At 34.6% G+C, this 21,287-nt stretch overlaps 1 protein-coding gene across 1 annotated transcript in view; it reads right to left on the bottom strand.

The window, feature by feature from the left end:
* Nucleotides 1-21,287, bottom strand: part of LOC129222020 (target of rapamycin complex 2 subunit MAPKAP1-like) — a 209,363-nt gene that overhangs the window by 12,517 nt on the left and 175,559 nt on the right. Inside the window, exons 8-9 of the mRNA XM_054856436.1 lie at nt 15,478-15,579; nt 7,902-8,033 (exon numbers count right to left, since the gene is read on the bottom strand). Coding sequence (XP_054712411.1) covers nt 7,902-8,033; nt 15,478-15,579 — 234 coding nt within the window. The remainder of the gene's footprint in view (nt 1-7,901; nt 8,034-15,477; nt 15,580-21,287) is intronic.

The following is a 21,287-nucleotide window of genomic DNA, read 5'->3' as shown; positions in this document are numbered from 1 at the left end:
GCTTTTTTTTCTTTTTTTTTTGAGTGGTTGTGGCAAAACTAAGAACGTGAAATTTTGCTACTACAGAATATGAAACATAAGAAGTGTCGAAAATAACAGTAAATTCAAAATAAGTGATGTCCAAGCAGTAAAATCACATCGCAAATAAAGGCAAGCAGCTGCGACAGAAGTGGATGCAATGAGATTTCAAAATTCAGATTTGATTTTGGGATCGTTCAATTTTCCACTTTTAATAGCTTTTATGTGCTATACTGTTAAATAACTTAAGATTTCTAATGCTCCTTTAGTTACTGTTACTTTCTCTTCGCCCAGAACATTTTTCCATGACTTGAAATAAATTTCCATAACTTTCAATGAAAATTTCAATTTTCCATGACTTTTTCAGGTCTGAAATTCGCTTATTTTTTTTCCATGACTTTCCAGGATTTCCATGACCCGTACGAACCCTGATAGAAAAAAGGGAACAAATTGAGGTAAAAGAGCATTTCTTACAAATTAGAGTTTTCATTCAGGTGGTCAGATACATAAAGAATGACATCATTTAAAAATCCCACCATCAGCAGAAATGACAGCTTCTATATGCTGTCCAAACTGACTGCAGGCAATAATGAGAGGGTCATTTCACGGTATATTTGACATTTATGTAGAGTCTGCAACGTGACCTTTTTTTGTCATTACTTTTTAATTTACTGTTTGATTAGCGTATTATTTTATTTTGAGCTTTTCCTACCAACACAGCAACTCATATTAAAATAATTTGCAAATCAAACAGTAAATTAAAAAGTTAAGACAAAAAAAGGTCATGTTACGGATTCTTCATAAATGTCAAAAAAACTGAAATGACCCGAGATGAGTCTTTGGAATTTTTGTTATTGTTTCCAAAATATAAGCTCTGAGAGCTGCAATAGTGTTGTGGGAACTACTATTGGAGTCCCTCTCAACTACGCCCCACACATTGTAGTCGATTGGATTTTTGATCTGGGGAGTTGGGGGATCAAATGATAGGACGTGACAAAATTGTGAACATTTTTGCATAACCAATTTTGAGTTATTCTGGTGGTATGGAATGGTGCCGAGTCTTGTTAAAAAACATACGGTCTCCCACGTGCAACAGTAGTGATCCAGGGCATGACAAATCTGTCTAATACCTCAGTGGAAGCAACGGCAAAAGCTATGGCACCTTGACAAAAAAAATGAGGAGGCATCACATATCTCTCACCACACCAAGAACCATCCCTGATGTTGGATATTCGGTATGCATAACTGCTGGTACCTCATCAGGGCTTTTATGCAGTCAACGACATTTTTTTGCAATCACCTTTTGGTCCTGAATAAAGTTCTTTTCATCCAAGAAAAACCAAAGCAGTCTTGGCTCCTCAGGATATTTGAGATTGTTCAGAAGGCTCTTGGCCCTAGTCAAGTGGTTAACCTTGGTCTTGTATGACATGATGTCCTCTCCTCATCACGCATGATTTGTTACGGAGGTCCTCAGGAAGCACACGTCAGATATTAGCCTCATCAACCTGCTGCTCATTAGCGAGTGCCCTCATCGATTTCCTAGAGCCCTCATCCATAGCAGCTTGGACCCGCTGACAAATATTGGTGTCCTGATACTATCAGAACGTGGACAATATCGTTCCCTTTGCGAAACTGTTACCACATCCCCCTTTGAAGCTCGAAATTCTCTACAAACTTCATAAACAAATGATCAGGTGACTGTCAGGAATTCAGCAATTTCTGAATTGGTCTGCCCTGAAGCCAAGGAGACAATAACGGCATACCTCTTCATTTCCTGAGTAAGAATAGAGTCTGCCATGTCTATCTCCAACAAAAAAAAGCTTGGTTTTTGTAAAACACAGAATAATGTAGCTCCTATAATGTGTAATCAAATAGCTGCCACACCCTGTATTTACAAAGCAGTGCAACTAACTTTCTGACTAACCTACGTATTTGACGAAGTTCTGATGTCAATAATCAACTTCTTCCGTGGCCACTACGCCCTCCGGACCGAACTCCAAGCGATATTTTTTAATAGTGTTACATTAAAGATCGTGAGTTTGTGCCCCATGGTCCATGTGGTTTTCAAGTTCCATCCAAAAGATTACAATAGCGTTTTCTAAAATTGATCATGTCATTGTCACTGTATTGATAATATATTTGTTTCAACAAGGCTTCCAAACTCGGGAGAGAAGTCTGATGTGTGTATGTATATTATAGAGATTAGTGTGCCATGAAAAAATATTAATTGTTTAAAGGGTGCAGCAAGTTCGAAAAGTTTGAGAACGTTCCCAACTCCCGGCACTAACTCCCCTGCTCTAGAACAGTGCTTCTCAACCTTTTTTACTGGACGGCACACACACACTTGCTAGCTGGCTCAATCCTTGTGGTATACGGAACCAAAATTCATATGTCAAATGTCGATATAAACAATGCTTTCGTCATTCACTAGTCAAAGCAAGTTAAAGAAATTGGTGCAGTATAGCCCTCAAGGGCTCTTGCGCCATAAAAATCAAATAAACCAATCAACAAAGAAAATATCTGCGTTTCCATATAGGTATAACAACTAATCTTTTAAATATTTGAAATCTTTAAAAAATTTAAGTTTCCTCAGGGATTGAATATAAGTTCATCATGAATTTTAGCGCTTATTAAGATCAGAAAGTATGAAACTTTAATTTAACACAACTGAGACACTTGTGCCTGCCTTGAAAGTCAGTGACCTTTTTATTCAGCTCACACCGGGAATAGCTACAAGAAATTTTTAAATCAAGGATCTACACGATATTTGTTGTTCTTGAAAATTGACGATGCTGAGCATGGGCGTCGCGGCCGGGGGGATCCAAGGGGTCCGGACCCCCCCAATATTTGAGGACCGGACCCCCTCAATATTTGAAAATCGGACCCCATCGATAATTGTCAAGATGAAATTCATTATTTTGGGGAAATTATTTTTGCTTTGAAGATTTTAAACAGTTGCATAATACATAATTTACCATGTTTAATTCATGTCAAATAAAACGAAATGAACATCGAAAAAAAATGAACTAAAAAAAAACAAAAACAAAATAGGTGATGTGTATAGTGAACGGAAAGTCGGAAAGTGAACTCCAATGACAAACCATTGCGCTGCTCTCTGCGCATACTAGCTTCAGTGGAGGATGCTAGAAAGGGGACACCTTCTCCCGAGTGCAATATGTCAACCATCCATAGTCGTTTCCCCAGCTTGAAAGTCATTCCAGAGTATTTATATTTGTTGCTATTTAAGGGGAAACAACGGGACAACTTTGAGATACTGAAACAAGATGGACACCCCCCCCCCCTTCTTTTTTTTTACGACTCTGTGCTAATAAGTCAACAGAAGTCAGACCCGGGATCTGAGTTTCTGCCCCTTTCTTTCTTATCTCGTTTCTCGGCTCTTCCAGGTTTCTGTTTCGAGTTTTGCAGTGTTCGTTTCTCCGATTCGATTAAATTTATAGCGACCCCGATGTTACCCAAACAAAATGACACACCAGACCTCTTTGGCGGTTTTTTGCAGCTGGCACCCTGCCCCTGGCCAAAGGATGCACAAAAATTTAGAAGACCACTTAGCTGGTCAAAGGTTAAGTTTGGGGTAGGAAGGGAAAGGACGTGTCATGTGTTTGACATTATTCAACACGTGGCTTCTAAGTACCTTACCGAAGCGCGGTTTCTCAAATGTGTTTGCGGCATCTCAAATTTGACCAAAAAAAAGCGTTACGTTACAAAAAAAAAGAAAAAATAGGAGGAGTCTAAAAATTAACGTGCAATTTCAAAAGCAAATCGTAAGCCAGCATAACGATGGATACTGTGATGTCACTTCCGGTAGAATAACGAAAAAAGAAACGCAAGATGATCAGAAAAAAAAAAGAAAAAAAAAACAGAAATAAAAGGAGCTTCCCTATTGAGAAACGTTCCGACAAAAATAAAGATGATTTCATGTTGTCTTTTGGTCTCCTTGAGAGTAGGTGACCTGAAGAGCGCTCCTATATTAATAAAAATACCTTTTTTTTACATATTTGATTACGGCTATATGGAGAGGTGGCTTGAAATGGGAAAATGTAGCAATCCTTCTACATCAAATGAACCTGAGCAATTTTTAACTGCTGAATCATCATCAACATTCACGGAACCATCTTCAAAAAGTCAAAAGACCGTGATAGGTAACTACCATTCTGTTTAGTGTAATACATGTAGGAGCTCCCCGATTTTACACTATTCAGATGGGGTTACTTCTCGATTTTCCGAATGAAATTTTTAATTACCCACATCACTACATCTAATGAGAATATCTTTTTAATGCAATATTTCACAAAAAAACTACTCAAAATTTGAGACTCGTCAGACAAAATTTTCTGGGAAATTAAAGTTTATGAAAGTTTACAGTGACCTATCGAGTAGCCCCTGAATGCCTGCTACAATCTAACCACGGATTGTATGGAATTTTCAAACGTCCAGACAAGACTAATCTATCTGAATGAGGGGGAAAAGTAAAAATTTGATGCCGGTATTCCGCTCATTTGAAGGAGACTCTGCTTCTGCATCGCTAAAAAATAATAGATTCGTCCATTTCCGGCTGTAAAACGGATGTTTGTCTTTCCATACAATCCGTGGTCAGACAGTAATCAGGTATGCTTTACAGACAATATTTTGACAATATGAGTCTTATCGGAGCTAATGCGTTCAACTTTTTTTTTTTTAATGTTTCATCTTTTATAAATTTTAATGGATTAAATAATACCCCTTTTAGTTATTAACGCTTAACAGAAAATTATCCATTAATAATCCTGCTTTACTAAACAAATTTTATTGAAATAACCATTTTAAAACTTATTGTCACGTGTCAGAAAAAAGCAGTTCATTTCTCTATCTCTTTCCCATCGTCCGCTGATCAGAATTCAATTATACACCAAATGCTGTTTGTTCTCTGCCAGTACTTTTCAATCTGTGGGGTGTCCCTCTCAAGGCAGGCCTGTCTGTTAAAGAGGATCAAGAGGGGCACTTTCCCTGCTGACTTTGAGAAATCAGAAATTAATGTATTTACATGGGTATGGTTTTTGCTGTTTTTTGGTTTCATATGCATTGAGTGTATGGAGGATTCAATAAAAAAGCAAAATTTTAGTACATTTGTTACAAAAAACTCAAAAAAATTAAGAGAATACTTTAAAAGGTTGCGTTATTAAAATATGATATTATGAGAGTTTAATTATTTGTGTCTTATTTTATTTTTGTAGTTGTGTTTTTCGTAGGTTCGTGAATGCCATAACGATGAATTATATACTTTAATTTTTTAATTAAAAAACATCAAACTAAACTCCTTCGAATCCAACTTGTGCCAAGAACTTAGAGCTGCAGGGTTTATCACTATGTAATATAAAAATTTAATTATACAGTTGTCGCGGCTTATATGAGTCACATTTTGTTCTAAACAGCTTTGATTCCATAAAGCGGCTGATTCAATAAAGCTGGATTTCGTTTCTGATGATTTCATTCATTAAGAATCGTTAATTCAATTGTCCACCGTTTCAAAATGTTGAAAATTTGGTGCGGCTACTCTTGGTGTGCCGCCCTTCGTCGTATAAAGCTGAAAGAAGTTTCAGTGCGCTGAGAAAGCTGAAATTGCATCTAAGGTCGACTATGAAACAAAAGCGGTTGAATCATGTTGCTTTATGTTACGTTCACAAAAACATCTTGGACGAAATTGATCACGAAAAAATAGCACGGATATTCGTATCCCATGTGCAGTCTAGAAAAAATGTATTCGTTGGTATTTAATTTTTTTCTCATTGTGTAATTATGTAAATCAAAATGTACCCGTTTAAAAGTATTGTATTAAATGCAAACCCATTTCTATTTGATGTCAAGTTTTTGTCTTATATATATATATATATATATATATATATATATATATATATATATATATATATATATATATACGAATTTTTCTTAATGCAACTTGAAAATAACAGAGTCAGAATGGTCCCCCCTAATAAATTTCAGCTGACGACGCCAATGATGCTGAGACTTCCACATCACAAATATATATTCTTTAAAATGGTAACAGTAAAAGTTTATGAATAGCATGATCAGAGATTTTTACTTTTTTCACCAACAGCTAATATGTGTCAAAGGCACTTGGCTGAAACCAAGTTTTAAGAAACAATCGCTCCTGATGTCTATGCAGTTTTCTCGTGCGCTCAAAGAAAGTTCCTTGCTGTTGAGTCAATGGATCCCTTCGCATTGTTCTATGCCAGTCAACATGAAGTGGTGTTTAAACTTGAATCATGACCAAATGTTCCGCGATCACAAACTGATTTGAACACATAAAAGTTGATATTTTGCATTCAACATGAATCCTTCAACATTTCCCGTCATTGCAAGAGCTTGAGCAGTTGTAACACTGAATCCCATTGCTTTTTATTTATTTAGCTGTAGCATCGCTGCTACTATAATAAGCTGTATATTTCATCACCAGTTGCAAACTGAGACAGTTCTTTGATACTGAAAGTTCTTGAATACCATCCTTGTTAGTAAGAGAAGTGTACCTTCTATGTGTATTGATAAATCAACTGAAAATAATTATTTTTCAGCTATTTGCAGTTAAAGTTTTTTGATGTTGGCTGTCATATAATTAATTGCCTGCACAATAATATCGTTTGGAATTGGCACTCTACTCACATGCTGGTAAAATAAATGTTTCACTGTTGTTGTTCAGTTTTTAAAGCAAAATAAATTAAACTAGTAACAACATATCTAAACTCTTGCGAAGGTAAAATGCATTTCTATTAAGCAGTAAGTTACTGCCCCAAAGCCAGGGTTAAGGCAGAACTACATGATGAGATGACATCTGCCTCCAACTTGATTATTTCCTATTCCAGACTGATAAGTCCATAACAAGGACGAAACTGCAATCTGTGGATGGGATAACTGGGCTATCGGTATATTGTACGTAAAATACATCTGTGTTCATCTATTTTCTACAACTCCGAAAACATCATGGTGCATCAAGGACCTTATCACTGCACACGGGTTGAGAAGCACAGCTCCAGAGGAATAGATTTTGTCCCCTTATTCTAGTATCTTTCCACTAAGCGAGAAACGACTAAGATGTGTGTACAAACTAAATGTTCTATTATTTTCCTTTTTTTTAATCTCTCATTGATTTTCTCTAACCAAAAATTCCATCACTTGTTGATGCGGACTTTCACAAATTGCTGGTGCGGTATGAGGTTTTGAGGGTCTCTCAATGAGGACTTTTAATATTGAGTCGATAGTAATAAAAATCAACTGGTCAGTGAAAACTGCTACAAGGATTATGTTAAAGAGTACATACCGAATTACAAGGTTTTACATTATCATTTTTTCAAGTGAAGCTCTGGATTGGCTAAGCAGAGCCTAGTCGATTTATCAACCTCCAATGAAGATCAAGAGCCCTTTTAAAACTATCCACCCAATTGCAAGTAGCAGCTGCTTTCATTTAAACCATTCTAAATGCCTAAAACCCTGATGAAGTAGTAATTTTTCCTGATTTCAAGATTAGCTTGAGGTTTTAAAAGCTTAAACCAATGAACCATGATTTTGCCATTTGTGCAGAAATTTGGCTCATAAACATCTTTCATTTTAGTCAATGCAAATAACTCTCATATCCCTCTTACTCTCTTTTCCTAAAGACTATACACATATTTGGCATTCTAACCTTGGAATCACAATATAAAGTAGATAGCCCATTTACTAACCTCGTAGACCTCCTTTGAACCTTTTCCAATAAATTAATACTTCTTAAGGACACCAAAACTGAGTAACATTCTCAAAATGAGGACAAATATAGTGCATATACAGAAAAAATGCATCCTAAAAACACTCATCACAACAATTGTTCTGTTTACCTAATTGGACATCATAATTCATTCCCATCTTTTGACAGAATGAAACATTAAAAGTTCTGTACAAAGGTGCTTCAACAGCTTTCATATGTGCATCATATTCATCAATCTCTGTCTCTCTTTGTTTGCGGACATCTAAAAAAATTAAAAGATGTTACCATCCAATTAGCAAAGTACAATATATCAGACTTCTACATAAAATGAATGAATTCGCGAGAAATTGATTTCCCACAAACTTTATAGCCAGAAACTGCATTTTGTGATAAAATCATGAAACTTGGCATGCATGTAGACAATGTCCTTACAAACATTTTTAGAAGGGGAGACATTTCAAAATCCCCCCCCCGGCGGCCATTTTTGGTCAAAAGTCCAAAACTACTTTTATTTTTTATTTTTAGAAAAACACCCACTCTACCTTCTTTTGTGAGTTTTATTATGTTTACTAAAGCATAAAAAGCCATCAAAACATTTCTTAACCTCCTTTCATAATAATTTCAAAAATTTTGATTTTCTTAAACAAAACTTTAACTAACTAAAGTCTTTAACATTTCTGGAGGAGTTGTTTGAGAAATGGTTTCTTATGTATTTTAATGCACTATGTTAAAGAAAATCAATTCATTTATAGTAGAACCCAATAATCCAAACCCCAGAAATCCGAAACATTAGAAAATCTGAACATAAGTTTTAAAATTTACTGATAAAAACTGACAACAAAACTAAGAATAAAACTAGAAATAAAACATCATAAACAAAGCTAGTAATTTTTTCAAAACTTAAAACAAACATTTGCATTGTTACTCAAGAATAAATACAATACCTTGATTTGTTAAAACAAAATCAATTTTCATTATCGGCAAAAAAAGAAAAAAAAAACTTAACACTTTTTTCGCAATTGTTTGGAAGTTTCAATTACATTCTGCAGTTTTATGAGTCATATTTGCACTAGCAAAATGAGGGCAGGGGGAGGGGACGGATATCTTGTTCATAGAACTCCAAATTTTTTTATTAAACGCTTTAAAATAAATTTAAAATTTTTTCTGATTAGACGATTTGAAGCGTTTGTTCTATGTTTTAAACGATGCAAGAGGAATAAATCATTAATTACTGCAATAAGAAGTTTAGTGCTATGTTAATAAAGCTAACAATATTGTTATATTAATAAAAGTGTTATTTATTGAAATGTATTTCACTATTACAAAAACTGCAACTAAAACTACACCAAATCTGAGTAAGTGATGCATACAATGATTATACAGAAGGTAAATAAAACGTTTGAATTTACAAGTAATTTACACAGATACATAGCATTTTCCGTTGCTGTATTTACACAACGATGTGCAGATAAGTTCATTTTTGAAGCACCCACAAGTTATTTTAGAGCATTTGTTTTTTACACATACATGACGTAAATTCACTTTAAGCACTTGAAATTGCGAGCAAACTCAAACAAACAAGAACGTGCTTCTCATCAATTACTGTAAACCCCAAAATCAGTTCAGGCTAAATTTTTAGACATAATGCCGTATTGATATCTACCTTGCTTAGTTAGCACTAAATAAGTTGCCTAAGGGCTTCAGCTGTGGGTGCTAAGTTAATCATTGATCTTTGTTTGCTGGTGGAAAAAACATTTTCTAGCATCATTTACGGATGGAAGTTACATGAAGACGAGTAGTAAAGATTCGCTAAGATTTTTGAAATTTTTTATCAGGTATGCTTTTTTTTTTTTGAGGTTGGGATAGGTATAAAAATGCACCAACCAGGACAGGATAGTCTTTTTCACATCGTCACTTTTCCCGACCTGCAAAAAAAGAGGTTGTGTCACATCCTGAGAACAAGTGGAGCCCTCTTTGAGAAACTGCTTTTTGCTGACCGAATTTGTGAGCAAAATCTTGGACTTTAATATTAGTCGAAAGTATTTTCCAGCTACAAATTTAAGCCCCATCTTCTTTCGCATCTTTTTGTGCAGCTCATGGAAATATGACAGCGGGGGCCAACAGTTACGCATATGCTTCTGTAGCCTCTTTCTGCAGCATCCAAAACATGTACGAAGATCTCACGAAGATAATCAGCTTTCTCGTGATTTGATGGAGCTAGAGGTATCGTATTCAATGACATTCACCTTCAAATCTTTAAGAGCAAAACAAGATGGTATTGGCAGTGCAATCATGAAAAACAATTCTGTCTTCTTATCTGCATTCCGGAGGAAACTGATCCAGTTCTCAGGAAGCAAATCATTTTTTCCAAAATGATATCTTTCTCCTATTCCTCTTATATGTCTTAGATCTGTATAGACTTCAGATACTCCAACCAAAAATTTTCGGTCCTAGGTTATTTTATGTGAACGATGAAAGAACCAACATAGACAATAGCATCACAATGTATCTCAGCACTTATTCTAAAATTAGCATTCATCATTTTCATCTTCAGCAACACTTCTCAAAATGTTTTCATCTTCTCTTGAGTAGTCTTCATCAGTAGAAATACTTAATTCATTGAGCAGGAATGTTAATGACTATACTTATTTCACTTTCAAAGAGATTCTCTATTTATTGAAATCGATGGACGGTGAGGTTGATTTTCATAGAGGAGAAATTCATCCAAGTTTAAATGTACGATATTGCAAATGATGAAAAGCTATGAAAATGAATCTGCATTGAATTTTAATCCTTTCATTAAACAGAATTATACCCCCGTCTCCTTTCACCACCGCATATTTTTTGCGTGTAAGCATGGTCCAATCCAATTACAGAAAACACGTTCATTGTCTTTTTTACAACACACATTCCTTCTTCAAAAGCTTTGTGTATGTCTGGAAGGTTTGTGGGTTAAAGAAGATCTTTCATGAAAACTATTAACCATCGAGTATAGTTACTAAAAAGTAATGTGCATTGTTTAGTATAGAGATAAAATGGGGAAAAAACACAGAATCAACTCCTTCATGGGTTCAGTAAAGATATTAGAGTTGGTTGAAAGCTATGAAATAGTAAACATTAACATTGAAAGCCACAGCTTTAATATGGTTTTCCAAAATTTGAACATTGAGATGGTGCTTTCTTTCTCGAATTTTTTAGTTATAAAAACTTCTCTGTCAAAAGTGTCTTCATTGCATTGATGTGAATCTTTTTGTAAGAAGTAGTTAGAGAAATTTTATCATACACTTTAGGTATGCTTTTTTTCCCATAAAATGAGTGAAAGCTTACTAGTGATCAATCCGGTAAAGGAGAATTAACAACAGCAACAATAGTTATAATAATAATAAGAAGAAGAAATTTAAAATTCAAACTTTAAATTTCTTTCTATTAGAATTATATTGTCTTGACATTAATTTCCTCCATTTTCCTTCAAATCCTTATTCTCTTATACCCTTTGGAAATAGTTTCGATTATGTATTCTCATCATAAAAAAAACGCGGTGCATCATGGCCGAATAATCAGACAGTTCGAGCAATTAGAGATCGTATAACTGGAAACCTACTTTGATATAACTCTAATTAAATTCAGAAACCAGTAATTGTTATGAGGGGGAAAAATTCACGTCAGAGAATTTACAGTTTAAAAATATCGATTTTTTTAAAATCACTTTTTGTGAAGTTATTTCTGAAATTAGATATTTAATGGAGCTTTAAAGGGTATAAATCATAATTAATATCTATAAAGTGATACAACCGGTGATTTAAAAAATTTTAATATTTTTTTTTTTGGTTTTGGACCAAAAATGGCCGTTAGGGGGGTGGGGATTTTGGAATGTCTCCCTTCCCTAAAATATTTGTATATACAATGTCTACAAACATGCCAAGTTTCAAAATTTTATCACAAAATGCAGTTTCTTCCCCATTAGCCCCCTGACTATTACGTGAAGCAGTTATCTTTAATTGATAGGTTGAAGTGAATTTGAAAAATTTCGTTCACATAAGTATTATATTTGGCAATAAATCTGCACATTTCCTTTTTTTTAATGTAATTCATAGAATTAACATCAATGTTCCTTTTATATTATGTTGTCATTTTTTTTCTTTACCCATAATGCCCCCTACGCCATAAAGCAAAATTAGAATGCTTTAGTTTTTTGTAATTAGCATTTCAAAATAAGGTAAGTAAGCATTTTGATTTATAAAGCTTATGCTTTGCATTGCTTTGTTAATTTTGACCTGTTTATCTTCCTGTCAATATTGTTTTTCTGAAGATAACAGAACATATGGGGCAATCAATCAAATGTTCTTTAAAATATACATTTTAAATTCATTATTTCAGTTTAAAGTTCTCATTCCAAATTGCTATTACAGTATGGAACCTTTTATCCAGAATTTTTAAAACCAAGAATCCAGAAAATAAAACATATAGCCACGATTTTTTTTCTTGCAATTTTTTAAAAACATGCATTTTTGGCAATTTTTGTCTTTTGTCCTTTAGAGCATAAGTAACGAAGCAAAAAGTGCAGAAATGCTGAATACTCGATTTGCAAATTTCACGAATAGTTGATATTGTGAAATATAGAGATCGTTAAACGAAAAAATGTAAAAAGGCTGCAAAAACTTAGAACACAAATTTCTATTGTTAAGGATTGCATTTGCATTGAATTAATACCAACTATCACAATTATGAAAACAAATTCTTTACAAAAAACAGCTTTCATGAAAATGAACTCTTTTCATACACTAGTATAAAATATCGCACATTTACGATCATAATCTTGTTTCTTAACTGTCATTTTCTTTTAGTAGGACGGCAGTACTTCCCTGCATGTCAAACAATACCAAAAAATAATATCAAATTATCATGCCATGGCACAAGTTTCATTAATGGTGACATCAGGAGCATTACTCAATTAATGAATTGGCTATTATATACATGAGGATAGTAATTTGGATTTCATAAGCAGTCGGCATACAGCAGTTTTTAGCAATTCCGAAAACCGGGAAAATTCAGATATCGCATTTAACAATGGTCCCGACCATACTGGAAATGTCTATAATTCGAAATTAAGGAAGTCCTGATGTTTTCAAATTGAAGGTCTTTTACGGTACAATTTCTGGTTGGCATTTCATTTCATGGTCATTATAACTATGGCAAAGGATGTTGTGGTTCTCAAGCCATTTCATGGATGCTTTTTAAGCAATTAACATAGAACTATTCTCATTAATGGGGATACATCATTAGTTATTTATGCTCTTGCCAAATTTTCTTCCTCTACTGGAGTTCAAAGTTGAGTCAACTTTGATATTATTGTCTCTGATATCAATATTTTTCTGGAAAAATGAAATTTTGTTGCCATATTTTGAAAGCAGAAATTTAGTTACATATAGCTTTTAGACTTCCCCAATTTCAACTGCCTTTGCTGACAACAAGTTTATGGTAGGACTGGTTACAATTGGACTGTCGGAGTTTGCTTGAACACCATAGCTTTTTATCTCATTTCAGAAAGCTTGGTCACTGCATTTCTTACTTAAAAGACTATGTCTAAATGAAAATGTTTCTCTCTAGCTAAAAAGCCCAAACTTGTTGAAAAAGCGAAACAATTTCATAGCAGTAAATTCTACTGTGCTAAAGCATTGCATATTCAACTGTGCAAACTGTTTTAAAGCAAGAAGTTTCCAGTAGAGTTAAGTGCTTAAGATTCAGAAAATCAACAAAAACGAAAAAAACTTTCAAAATGTCTTCATATGATGACTTGGGAAACATTTTAACTGAATCATTAAAGAAAGTTTAAACAGCAAAGATTCCAATAAATGGATTCATTCCAAACGAAGATGTACTCTCAAAATTGCTGAAACATTGGAACTCCAGAGCTTCACCGCATCAAATGGCTGGATCGATAGATTAAAAAAAAGGGGAACAATTTGGTTTTAAGCCTACAGGCCAAGAATCCACTTATGTGGATACTACAACTGTGCAGCATTGGAAAGGGAACACTTTGCGAAATTTATTAAAAAATTACAATCTGAGAGACATATTTAACAACAACAAGATTGCCTGTTAACCAGCAAACATTAGCAGTAAAAGGCAAAAACTGCCACGGGAGGAAGGTTTTCCAAAATGTTTGACCGTAGTTAGATATACAAATGCTGATGGTAGCAAAACGTTGGGAAAACAATGGTGGTATTTTAAAGATATAATTTTACCAATGGATTACAATTCAAATAAAAAGGCATGAATGACTCAATCGCTACTAGAAGATTTTCTTCAAAAATAAGATTTTAAAAGCGATTTAAAAAAAATAAAAAGTTTGATTATTGATCAGTGCATTGCTAATTTCAACCTTAATTTGAAAAATGTACAAATGGAATTTTCCTTGCAAACTGCATCTATCAACTTAAAATACAGTAAAAATGCCTTTGGATCTTAGAATCAGCAGACCGTTTAAAGCAGGGCCGTATACAGGGGGGGAGGACGGGTTCTTAGGGTCCTCCCCCCCCCCGAAAGGTTTCATTTGACAGTTAAATATTCCTTTTAATTAAAAAATTTCCAAAAAATGTTGTTCCAAAACTTAAATGTCTTTCATATGTATATATTAATTGCATAAAACACTTTCATATAGATAATCCAATGACTTGAACATTAGTACAAGTAGCGCAAAGCTCTGTATGAAAGTTTTTAAACCCTCCCCGAAATTATTTTCTGGTTACGACCCTGGTTAAAAGTACAGTTCAGGGGGCATTTGGTTAGGAAATCACTGCTTTTCTTAGTTACAATGACTTGCAAGATAACTTCAAACACAAAGACAAATAGTTTGGGAGCTGTGAATTTGATTTGTGCAGCGTAGGACAGTTTTGATAAACATTGCGGTACTACTGTGTTCAAAAAGTAGACTTCTTGGAATCCAACAGTGAAATATAAAATTCAAATCACAAATACAAAGTGAAGATGGGCCCAGCTACTGAAACACCATCACAGAAGAAGGCAGTGTCGCTTTGGGTGAAAATCTTCCTACAGTCTACGACACATATATCAACAAACATTTCATCACACCACAAACTCCCTGGATAGTGGATTTAATACAATTTTCCAGTGATGAAGGGAAAGGCGACGAAGAAATAATGGCTGATGTTGATGTCCTCACAGTTGACCACGAGATTTAAAACAGAAAAACTAGAACACAATTTTATTTGAATTGTTTTGTTGAGGAAAGTTAAAGTGCAGTAACAAGTTTTGGATTCCATACTAACAATAGAGAAATGTTAGACTTAGACTCTTTTTTTTTTTTTGTGCTTTATTTTTAGCATAAAGCAAATAAGCAAGCCTGTACAATAAAGCTAAAGTACAATAAATGACAAAAATGCAAAAAAAAAAAAAAAAAAAAAAAAAAGAAAAAATTAGGCAGTGTTAGTATGGAATGTGCTAGAAATGGAATTGTATCTAAAAACAAAAAATGAGTAACTATTACAAATTTCTGTCACTAGTCACTGAGTAAGTTTCAATTTTTAAATTTTTTTGTTAAATATTTGTTGAAGCAGCTGAAGAACAACATAATTACAATGATTTTCTAAGAAATAAAGATAAGTAAATTAGATAAAAATGAAAAGAGAAAAATGTGTGATTTTTAAGTTACAAATTGTCAAACAATATCCGAAGAGTGTACTTACTATCTTCAAATACCAATCGAAACACCAGACATTTGAAATTTGATAATTTACTATCAAGAGGAATAGCAACTCCGGGCTCATCCAACTTTTCAATGTGGTATGCTAAAAGAAAAACAAAAAAGCAGAATGCAGTAAAACAAGCACCAACAGTGTGATAAAAAGATTTTCAGTTATGTAGGAAAATTATTCGAACTTAGAAAGAAAACAAAAGAAATTTGAACTGTTTGGGAAAAAATCTGAGGTTTTTCCAAGAATAGCATACGAAAGTTTGTAAGAAACACTTTTTAATGACAGAGGAAAGAAAGAGGATTGATGCAGTGTGAAGAAAGTTATTTTGCAATTAAATTAAATCACATTAATACAAATACAAAAGTGACGACCAGCAACAGGCTCTGGGCCCAGCTAGACTGGTCCTAGTCAATTTACAATCCCCAGTGAAGATCAATGGCCCTCTTAAAACTGTCTACTCCTTTGCTCATTACCACCTCTACCAGTAAGCTGTTCCAAGGTTCCACTACCCTGCTAAAATAATAATTTTTCCTAATATCCATGTTAGCCTGATATTTAAATAGCTTAAAACAATGACCCCTTGTCCTGTTTTCAGTGCTAAACTTCAGCGGCGTAACATCTTTCATTTTAATAGATTTAAACAATTGAATCATATTCCCTCGGTCTCTTCTTTCCTCAAAACTGTACATTTTTAGCCTTCTAAGCCTGGAATCATAGTCGAAATGAGAAAGCTCATTTATTAGCCCTGTAGCCCACCTTTGAACCCTTTCCAATACGTTAATACCTTTCTTAAGATAAGGAGACCAAAACTGAACAGCATACTCCAAATGAGGTCTTACCAAACTTCTATATAAGGGCAGAAGAACTTCTTTAGATTTATTTGAAATAGATCTATTGATAAACCCAAGCATCTTATTGGCTTTGTTGCTAGCAGTGCTGCACTGTTGGCTAAACTTTAAATCCTGACTTATTAAGACCCCCAGATCAGTAACTTTGTCTGCCTGACTAATGACTGAACCTTGCAAATAATAACTTGTACACTTGTTTCCATGCCCTAAATGTAGCACTTGACATTTCCTAACATTAACAGACATACCCCATTTATCAGCCCACTCCGTAATATGATCTAGATCCTCTTGCAGCTGATTTGCTTGTTCTTCATTTTCTACAGTCCCCATAACTTTGACATCATCAGCAAAACAATTCATGTTCCCAAAAATATTTTTGTGAATATCGTTCATAAAGACAATGAACAAAACAGGCCCTAACACTGATCCTTGAGGAACCCCGCTTAAGACCTCACTCCAATTAGAATAATTTCCCCTTACAACTACTCTTTGTTTCCTTCCGGTCAGCCAGTTTTTTACCCAAATGAAAGTTTTCCCTCCTATTCCCATATCAGCTAATTTGCTAAGTAGAGCAACATGCGGTAACTTATCGAAAGCTTTTTGAAAATCAATGTAAACAACATCTACAGGCTTCTTATTGTCCAAAGCCATGGTAACTTTGTCATAGAAATGTAATAACTTAGTTGCACAAGATTTACCTTTTCTGAAACCGTACTGAAAACTAGTCAATAGATTATTAGTCTCTAGAAAATTTACTATCTTAATTTTCATCAATGTTTCAAAAATTTTGCAAACCACCGAAGTTAGACTCACAGGTCTATAATTTCCCGCACTCCCTTTAGACCCTTTCTTGAAGAGCGGTGTAATGTTAGCCAGCTTCCAGTCCTCTGGCACTGTCCCTGAATTATAAGAAGCATTGAAAATGTTTGCGATTACATCTGCTAATTCCTCGGCACATTCAACTAAAATTTTCGGATAAATATTATCTGACCCCGGAGCCTTAGTCTCTCTAATTTTTTTCAAATGAAGTAAAACGTCATCCCTGGAAAATACAAAGTCCTCAAGCTGTACTATAGCTTGTGTCTTGTTGGTGTCAACTGTTGAGATACAGTTATCGTTAAAAACACTCGAAAAAAAGTTATTAAGAACATTCGCAATATCACTATCGTCCTGAATTAAAATTCCGTGCTCATCAACCAGTGGCCCAATATGACTATTTCGAACTTTCCCCGAATTAGCGTATGCAAAAAACCTCTTGGGATTCCTCTTTATGTTATCTGCCAGTCTTTGCTCCAACTCTCTTTTCTGAATCCGTACCAAATACTTAAATTTACGCCTTGCCTTACAAAAGTGGAGCCTATCTGCACTGTAACCTGTTTCTCTAAACCTATGAAAAGCAGCTTGCTTGTAATTTAAAGCGTCTTTAGTTTCCCTGGAGAACCACATTGGCCAAATATTAGTGTTGACACCCTTTCTCCTAAAAGGAACATGATCCCTAACCGTATTCGCTAGATTTTCCTTAAACTTTGCCCACTGAAGATTCACATCGCTATTGTCCAATCCAGAAGAAAAAACTGCTTTCAAACTCTGCCGAAGTGCCACAAAGTCAGTATTTCTGAAATTGGGCACAAACCTAAAATTCTCTACTTTGTGCATATCAAATTTAATCCCAAACCTAATACTGTTGTGGTCACTATCTCCAATTTGTTCCCCTACACATAACCCCTGAACAGAGCCTTCCATGTCGCAGAAAACTAGATCCAAAATCGCGTCCTGTCGAGTACCCTGAGTTACAATTTGATCTAAGAAACAGTCACCAAAACTTTCAAAAATTCCTCTTCTCTGCTATTACTATGGTAAAAATTATTCCAATCAATTCCTGGAAAATTAAAATCTCCCATTATGATGACTGACCCCTTGCTAGAAATGTCACTAATAATACTAAACATCTGTTCGTCTTGACCCTGGCTTAAGTTGGGTGGCCTATAAATATTCCCTAAATGTAGTTTTTTGCTCTTATTACTAATCAACTCCAGCCAAATCATATCAATCTCATTAGGTTTATCATTAATTACCAATTCATTGCAAATTAAAGTGTCTCTGACATAAAATAAAACCCCACCACCTCTTTTACCTACTCTATCTTGTCTAAACAAATTATACCCAGCAATAGATAATAAATCATCATCACTTTCGGTAGCCCATGTCTCGGTAACTCCAACAATATCCAACCTCTCGTCTATAATTATGCTTTTCAATTCTTCCATCTTGTTCCTAATACTACGAGCATTTGTATAAAAAACCTTACCCATCTTACTTTTATTTAATGCTGCACGATTGTTTGAATCCCAGCTGTTAAAATCTTTTCTCTTATTAGCCACCCTATTTCTGTTTCTACTAAAATCCCAATAGTTAGTACCCTTTCGAATTCTGCTCCTTAAACCTTGCCCCCCATTCCAACTTAGTTTTTTGATTCTGAAGCCTCTAAAACCAAACCACTAACCATTTTGACCCCTGTAGAGCTCAGATGCAGACCATCCCTAGCAATCCAATCTCGTTTACATTTACTCCACACATCAATAAACCTGATACTACGCTTAACGCAAATTTCCTTGAGTACCAGGTTCATACACCTAGCCCGTTGGTTTAACCAACTCCTATGCACTCCATACCTGGGAAGCAAACCAACCACTTGGACATTTGCCGAACAGTTGGTTGCTTTGTCCAACAGGGAATCCCATTCCTTTGTAAACTCATCGTTGTTACTATGGCCTACATCGTTAGTTCCCACCCACAAAGTAACTACATCCTCTTTATTAAATACCCCCTTCTTTTCAGCAACCCTATTTACATCTCTCACCCGAGCCCCTGGCAAACAACATCTAGCCACCTTACGTCTAACTCTGCCTATTGAGTTTCCCACCTCACGCACCATTGAATCTCCCAAAATTATACCCTTTGTTTCCCAGTCAGTCGCCTCAGCAATAACTTTCCCCTTTACCTCTGGAATTTTCCCACTATCTAACACACAGCTAATGCCCACATCCTTTTTACTAACTTCCTCCTTTAATTCTGGAATATTCCCACTATCTAACACACAGCTAATGCCAACCTCCTTTTTGCTAACTTCCCCCTTTCCCTCTGAAGTGTTTACCCCATCTACACGCCTACAGCCTAATGCTAACTCACCCTCCAAAGTAAGCATCCTAACTCTGATTTCTGAGAGTTCAACACAATTTGAGCAAATGAAATCCTTCTCAGACTCATCCTTCCCCTTAAACAAGCAGAACATCTGACATAGGTCACAAGAAATCCACTTGTCCCCTTTACCACTTTTAACCTCCTTCATTATGCATATAACTCCCATTCTAGCTCAAAATGGTACACTTAAAAAGTCAATACAAAAATACAAAATTGGAAAAATGATGCTAATTATTTGAATTAGAAAGCATTGGAAGTAAAAGATACAAATATTACTAAATCCTAAGACAAGCAGTAAATTAAAATAAACAAGTTACACCCTAAACAGAGCACTCAGGCTTAACAACAAGAAATCAGCACAATTTAGGCTTAGCTACACAGAATAGAAAAACCCTTTAAGAAAGCAAGTAAATCAAAAATAAGACTTAAAAGCACAAGAATACTTAATTATATGATGAAATACAATAAAAATACTGAAACTAAAGTAGTAAAATAAACAATTACAGTAAAAAATCACTTATCTCAGGGGAGCAGCAAAAACACTCCCCAGCAACTCTAGCGAGCTCTAGCGGCGAAAAAAGCCATCTCATAAAAAGGCAAAAAAACAACTAATGCTGAAACAATTTGTACATGTTGTTGAATATTGATTCTTTGCATAATAATATATCTTACCAGGCATTCCTCAATTGTTGTACCTGATGAGAGAATTCTAATGCTCCAAATCTGCAAATTACTTAACATAAGGCAAAATTTTAGTAATTTTCCCCGATATTACGAATAAACCCGATTTAACGTGGAAAAGTTTCAGTCCCCATGAATTCGTTAAATCAAGGACTAACTGTACATTAAAAACAAACATTAAACTATTGGCAAATTAGGTGTAATGAAGCCGATACTGGGAATATAGAGTTTTTGAATTTTTTCCCACCACTTGTTTTTCTCTGCACATAAAAAGTAGATTTAGAAACAATTTGATTTTAAGGCTATGGAAAATTCCCGCAATATCTTTATAGATTTTTCCCTTTCTGATTCTACTAATTGTTCTTGCAAGGAGTTAGGTTCTCTGGAGCATTATATTTCCTTCTGTCCATTAACATCACATTTGCATATTAGAATTAATCATGACTTATTTTTAACTCAAAACATATTAATTGCCCTTTCACAACATCAGACTCGTATTAGACTCATCTCAGTTTTCCTTCCATTGTCTGACGAAGGTTTCATGTTTCAAAGCTCATATTTATAGCTCATATTTAAAGCAGTTCATGTTGTTAGTATTTACTAATAATTCAACTGCAGGATGCAGAATAAAGATAAAAACTCTCAGATGCTCCAAGTAATTCTGATGATTAAAAAACAGACTGAATATGAAAAACAGACTGAATATAAAAAACAGACTGAAATGTCAATGCATTTGTGAAAGTGGAAACTGTTCTTGTATTGCGAAAGAAACAGGAAGAAGGGTGTTGCCATAGCTGGAAACGTTATAAAAAAACTAATGAAGCAACTGTATTAAAAAATATATTAGAACAACGGTTTGGTCACGCAACATAAATCATTATCATCATTTTTTAAGTTACAAATATCATTACTGGATCTACTGTACAGTACAACTATAGTGCATTTGCTTTTCTTTACTATATACTGTATGTACCGTATACTAGTTTATTTTATCTTTTTCTTTCCCATTGATTATTGATTTTGTGCACCGTAGCAGTACTTTATGTTGAATAAATTTTTTTTTCAAAAACA

The sequence above is a fragment of the Uloborus diversus genome, chromosome 5 (assembly GCF_026930045.1).
Source record: "Uloborus diversus isolate 005 chromosome 5, Udiv.v.3.1, whole genome shotgun sequence".
Classification (NCBI taxonomy): Eukaryota; Metazoa; Arthropoda; class Arachnida; order Araneae; family Uloboridae; genus Uloborus; species Uloborus diversus.
This window is presented reverse-complemented; position numbering and strand designations above follow the sequence as displayed.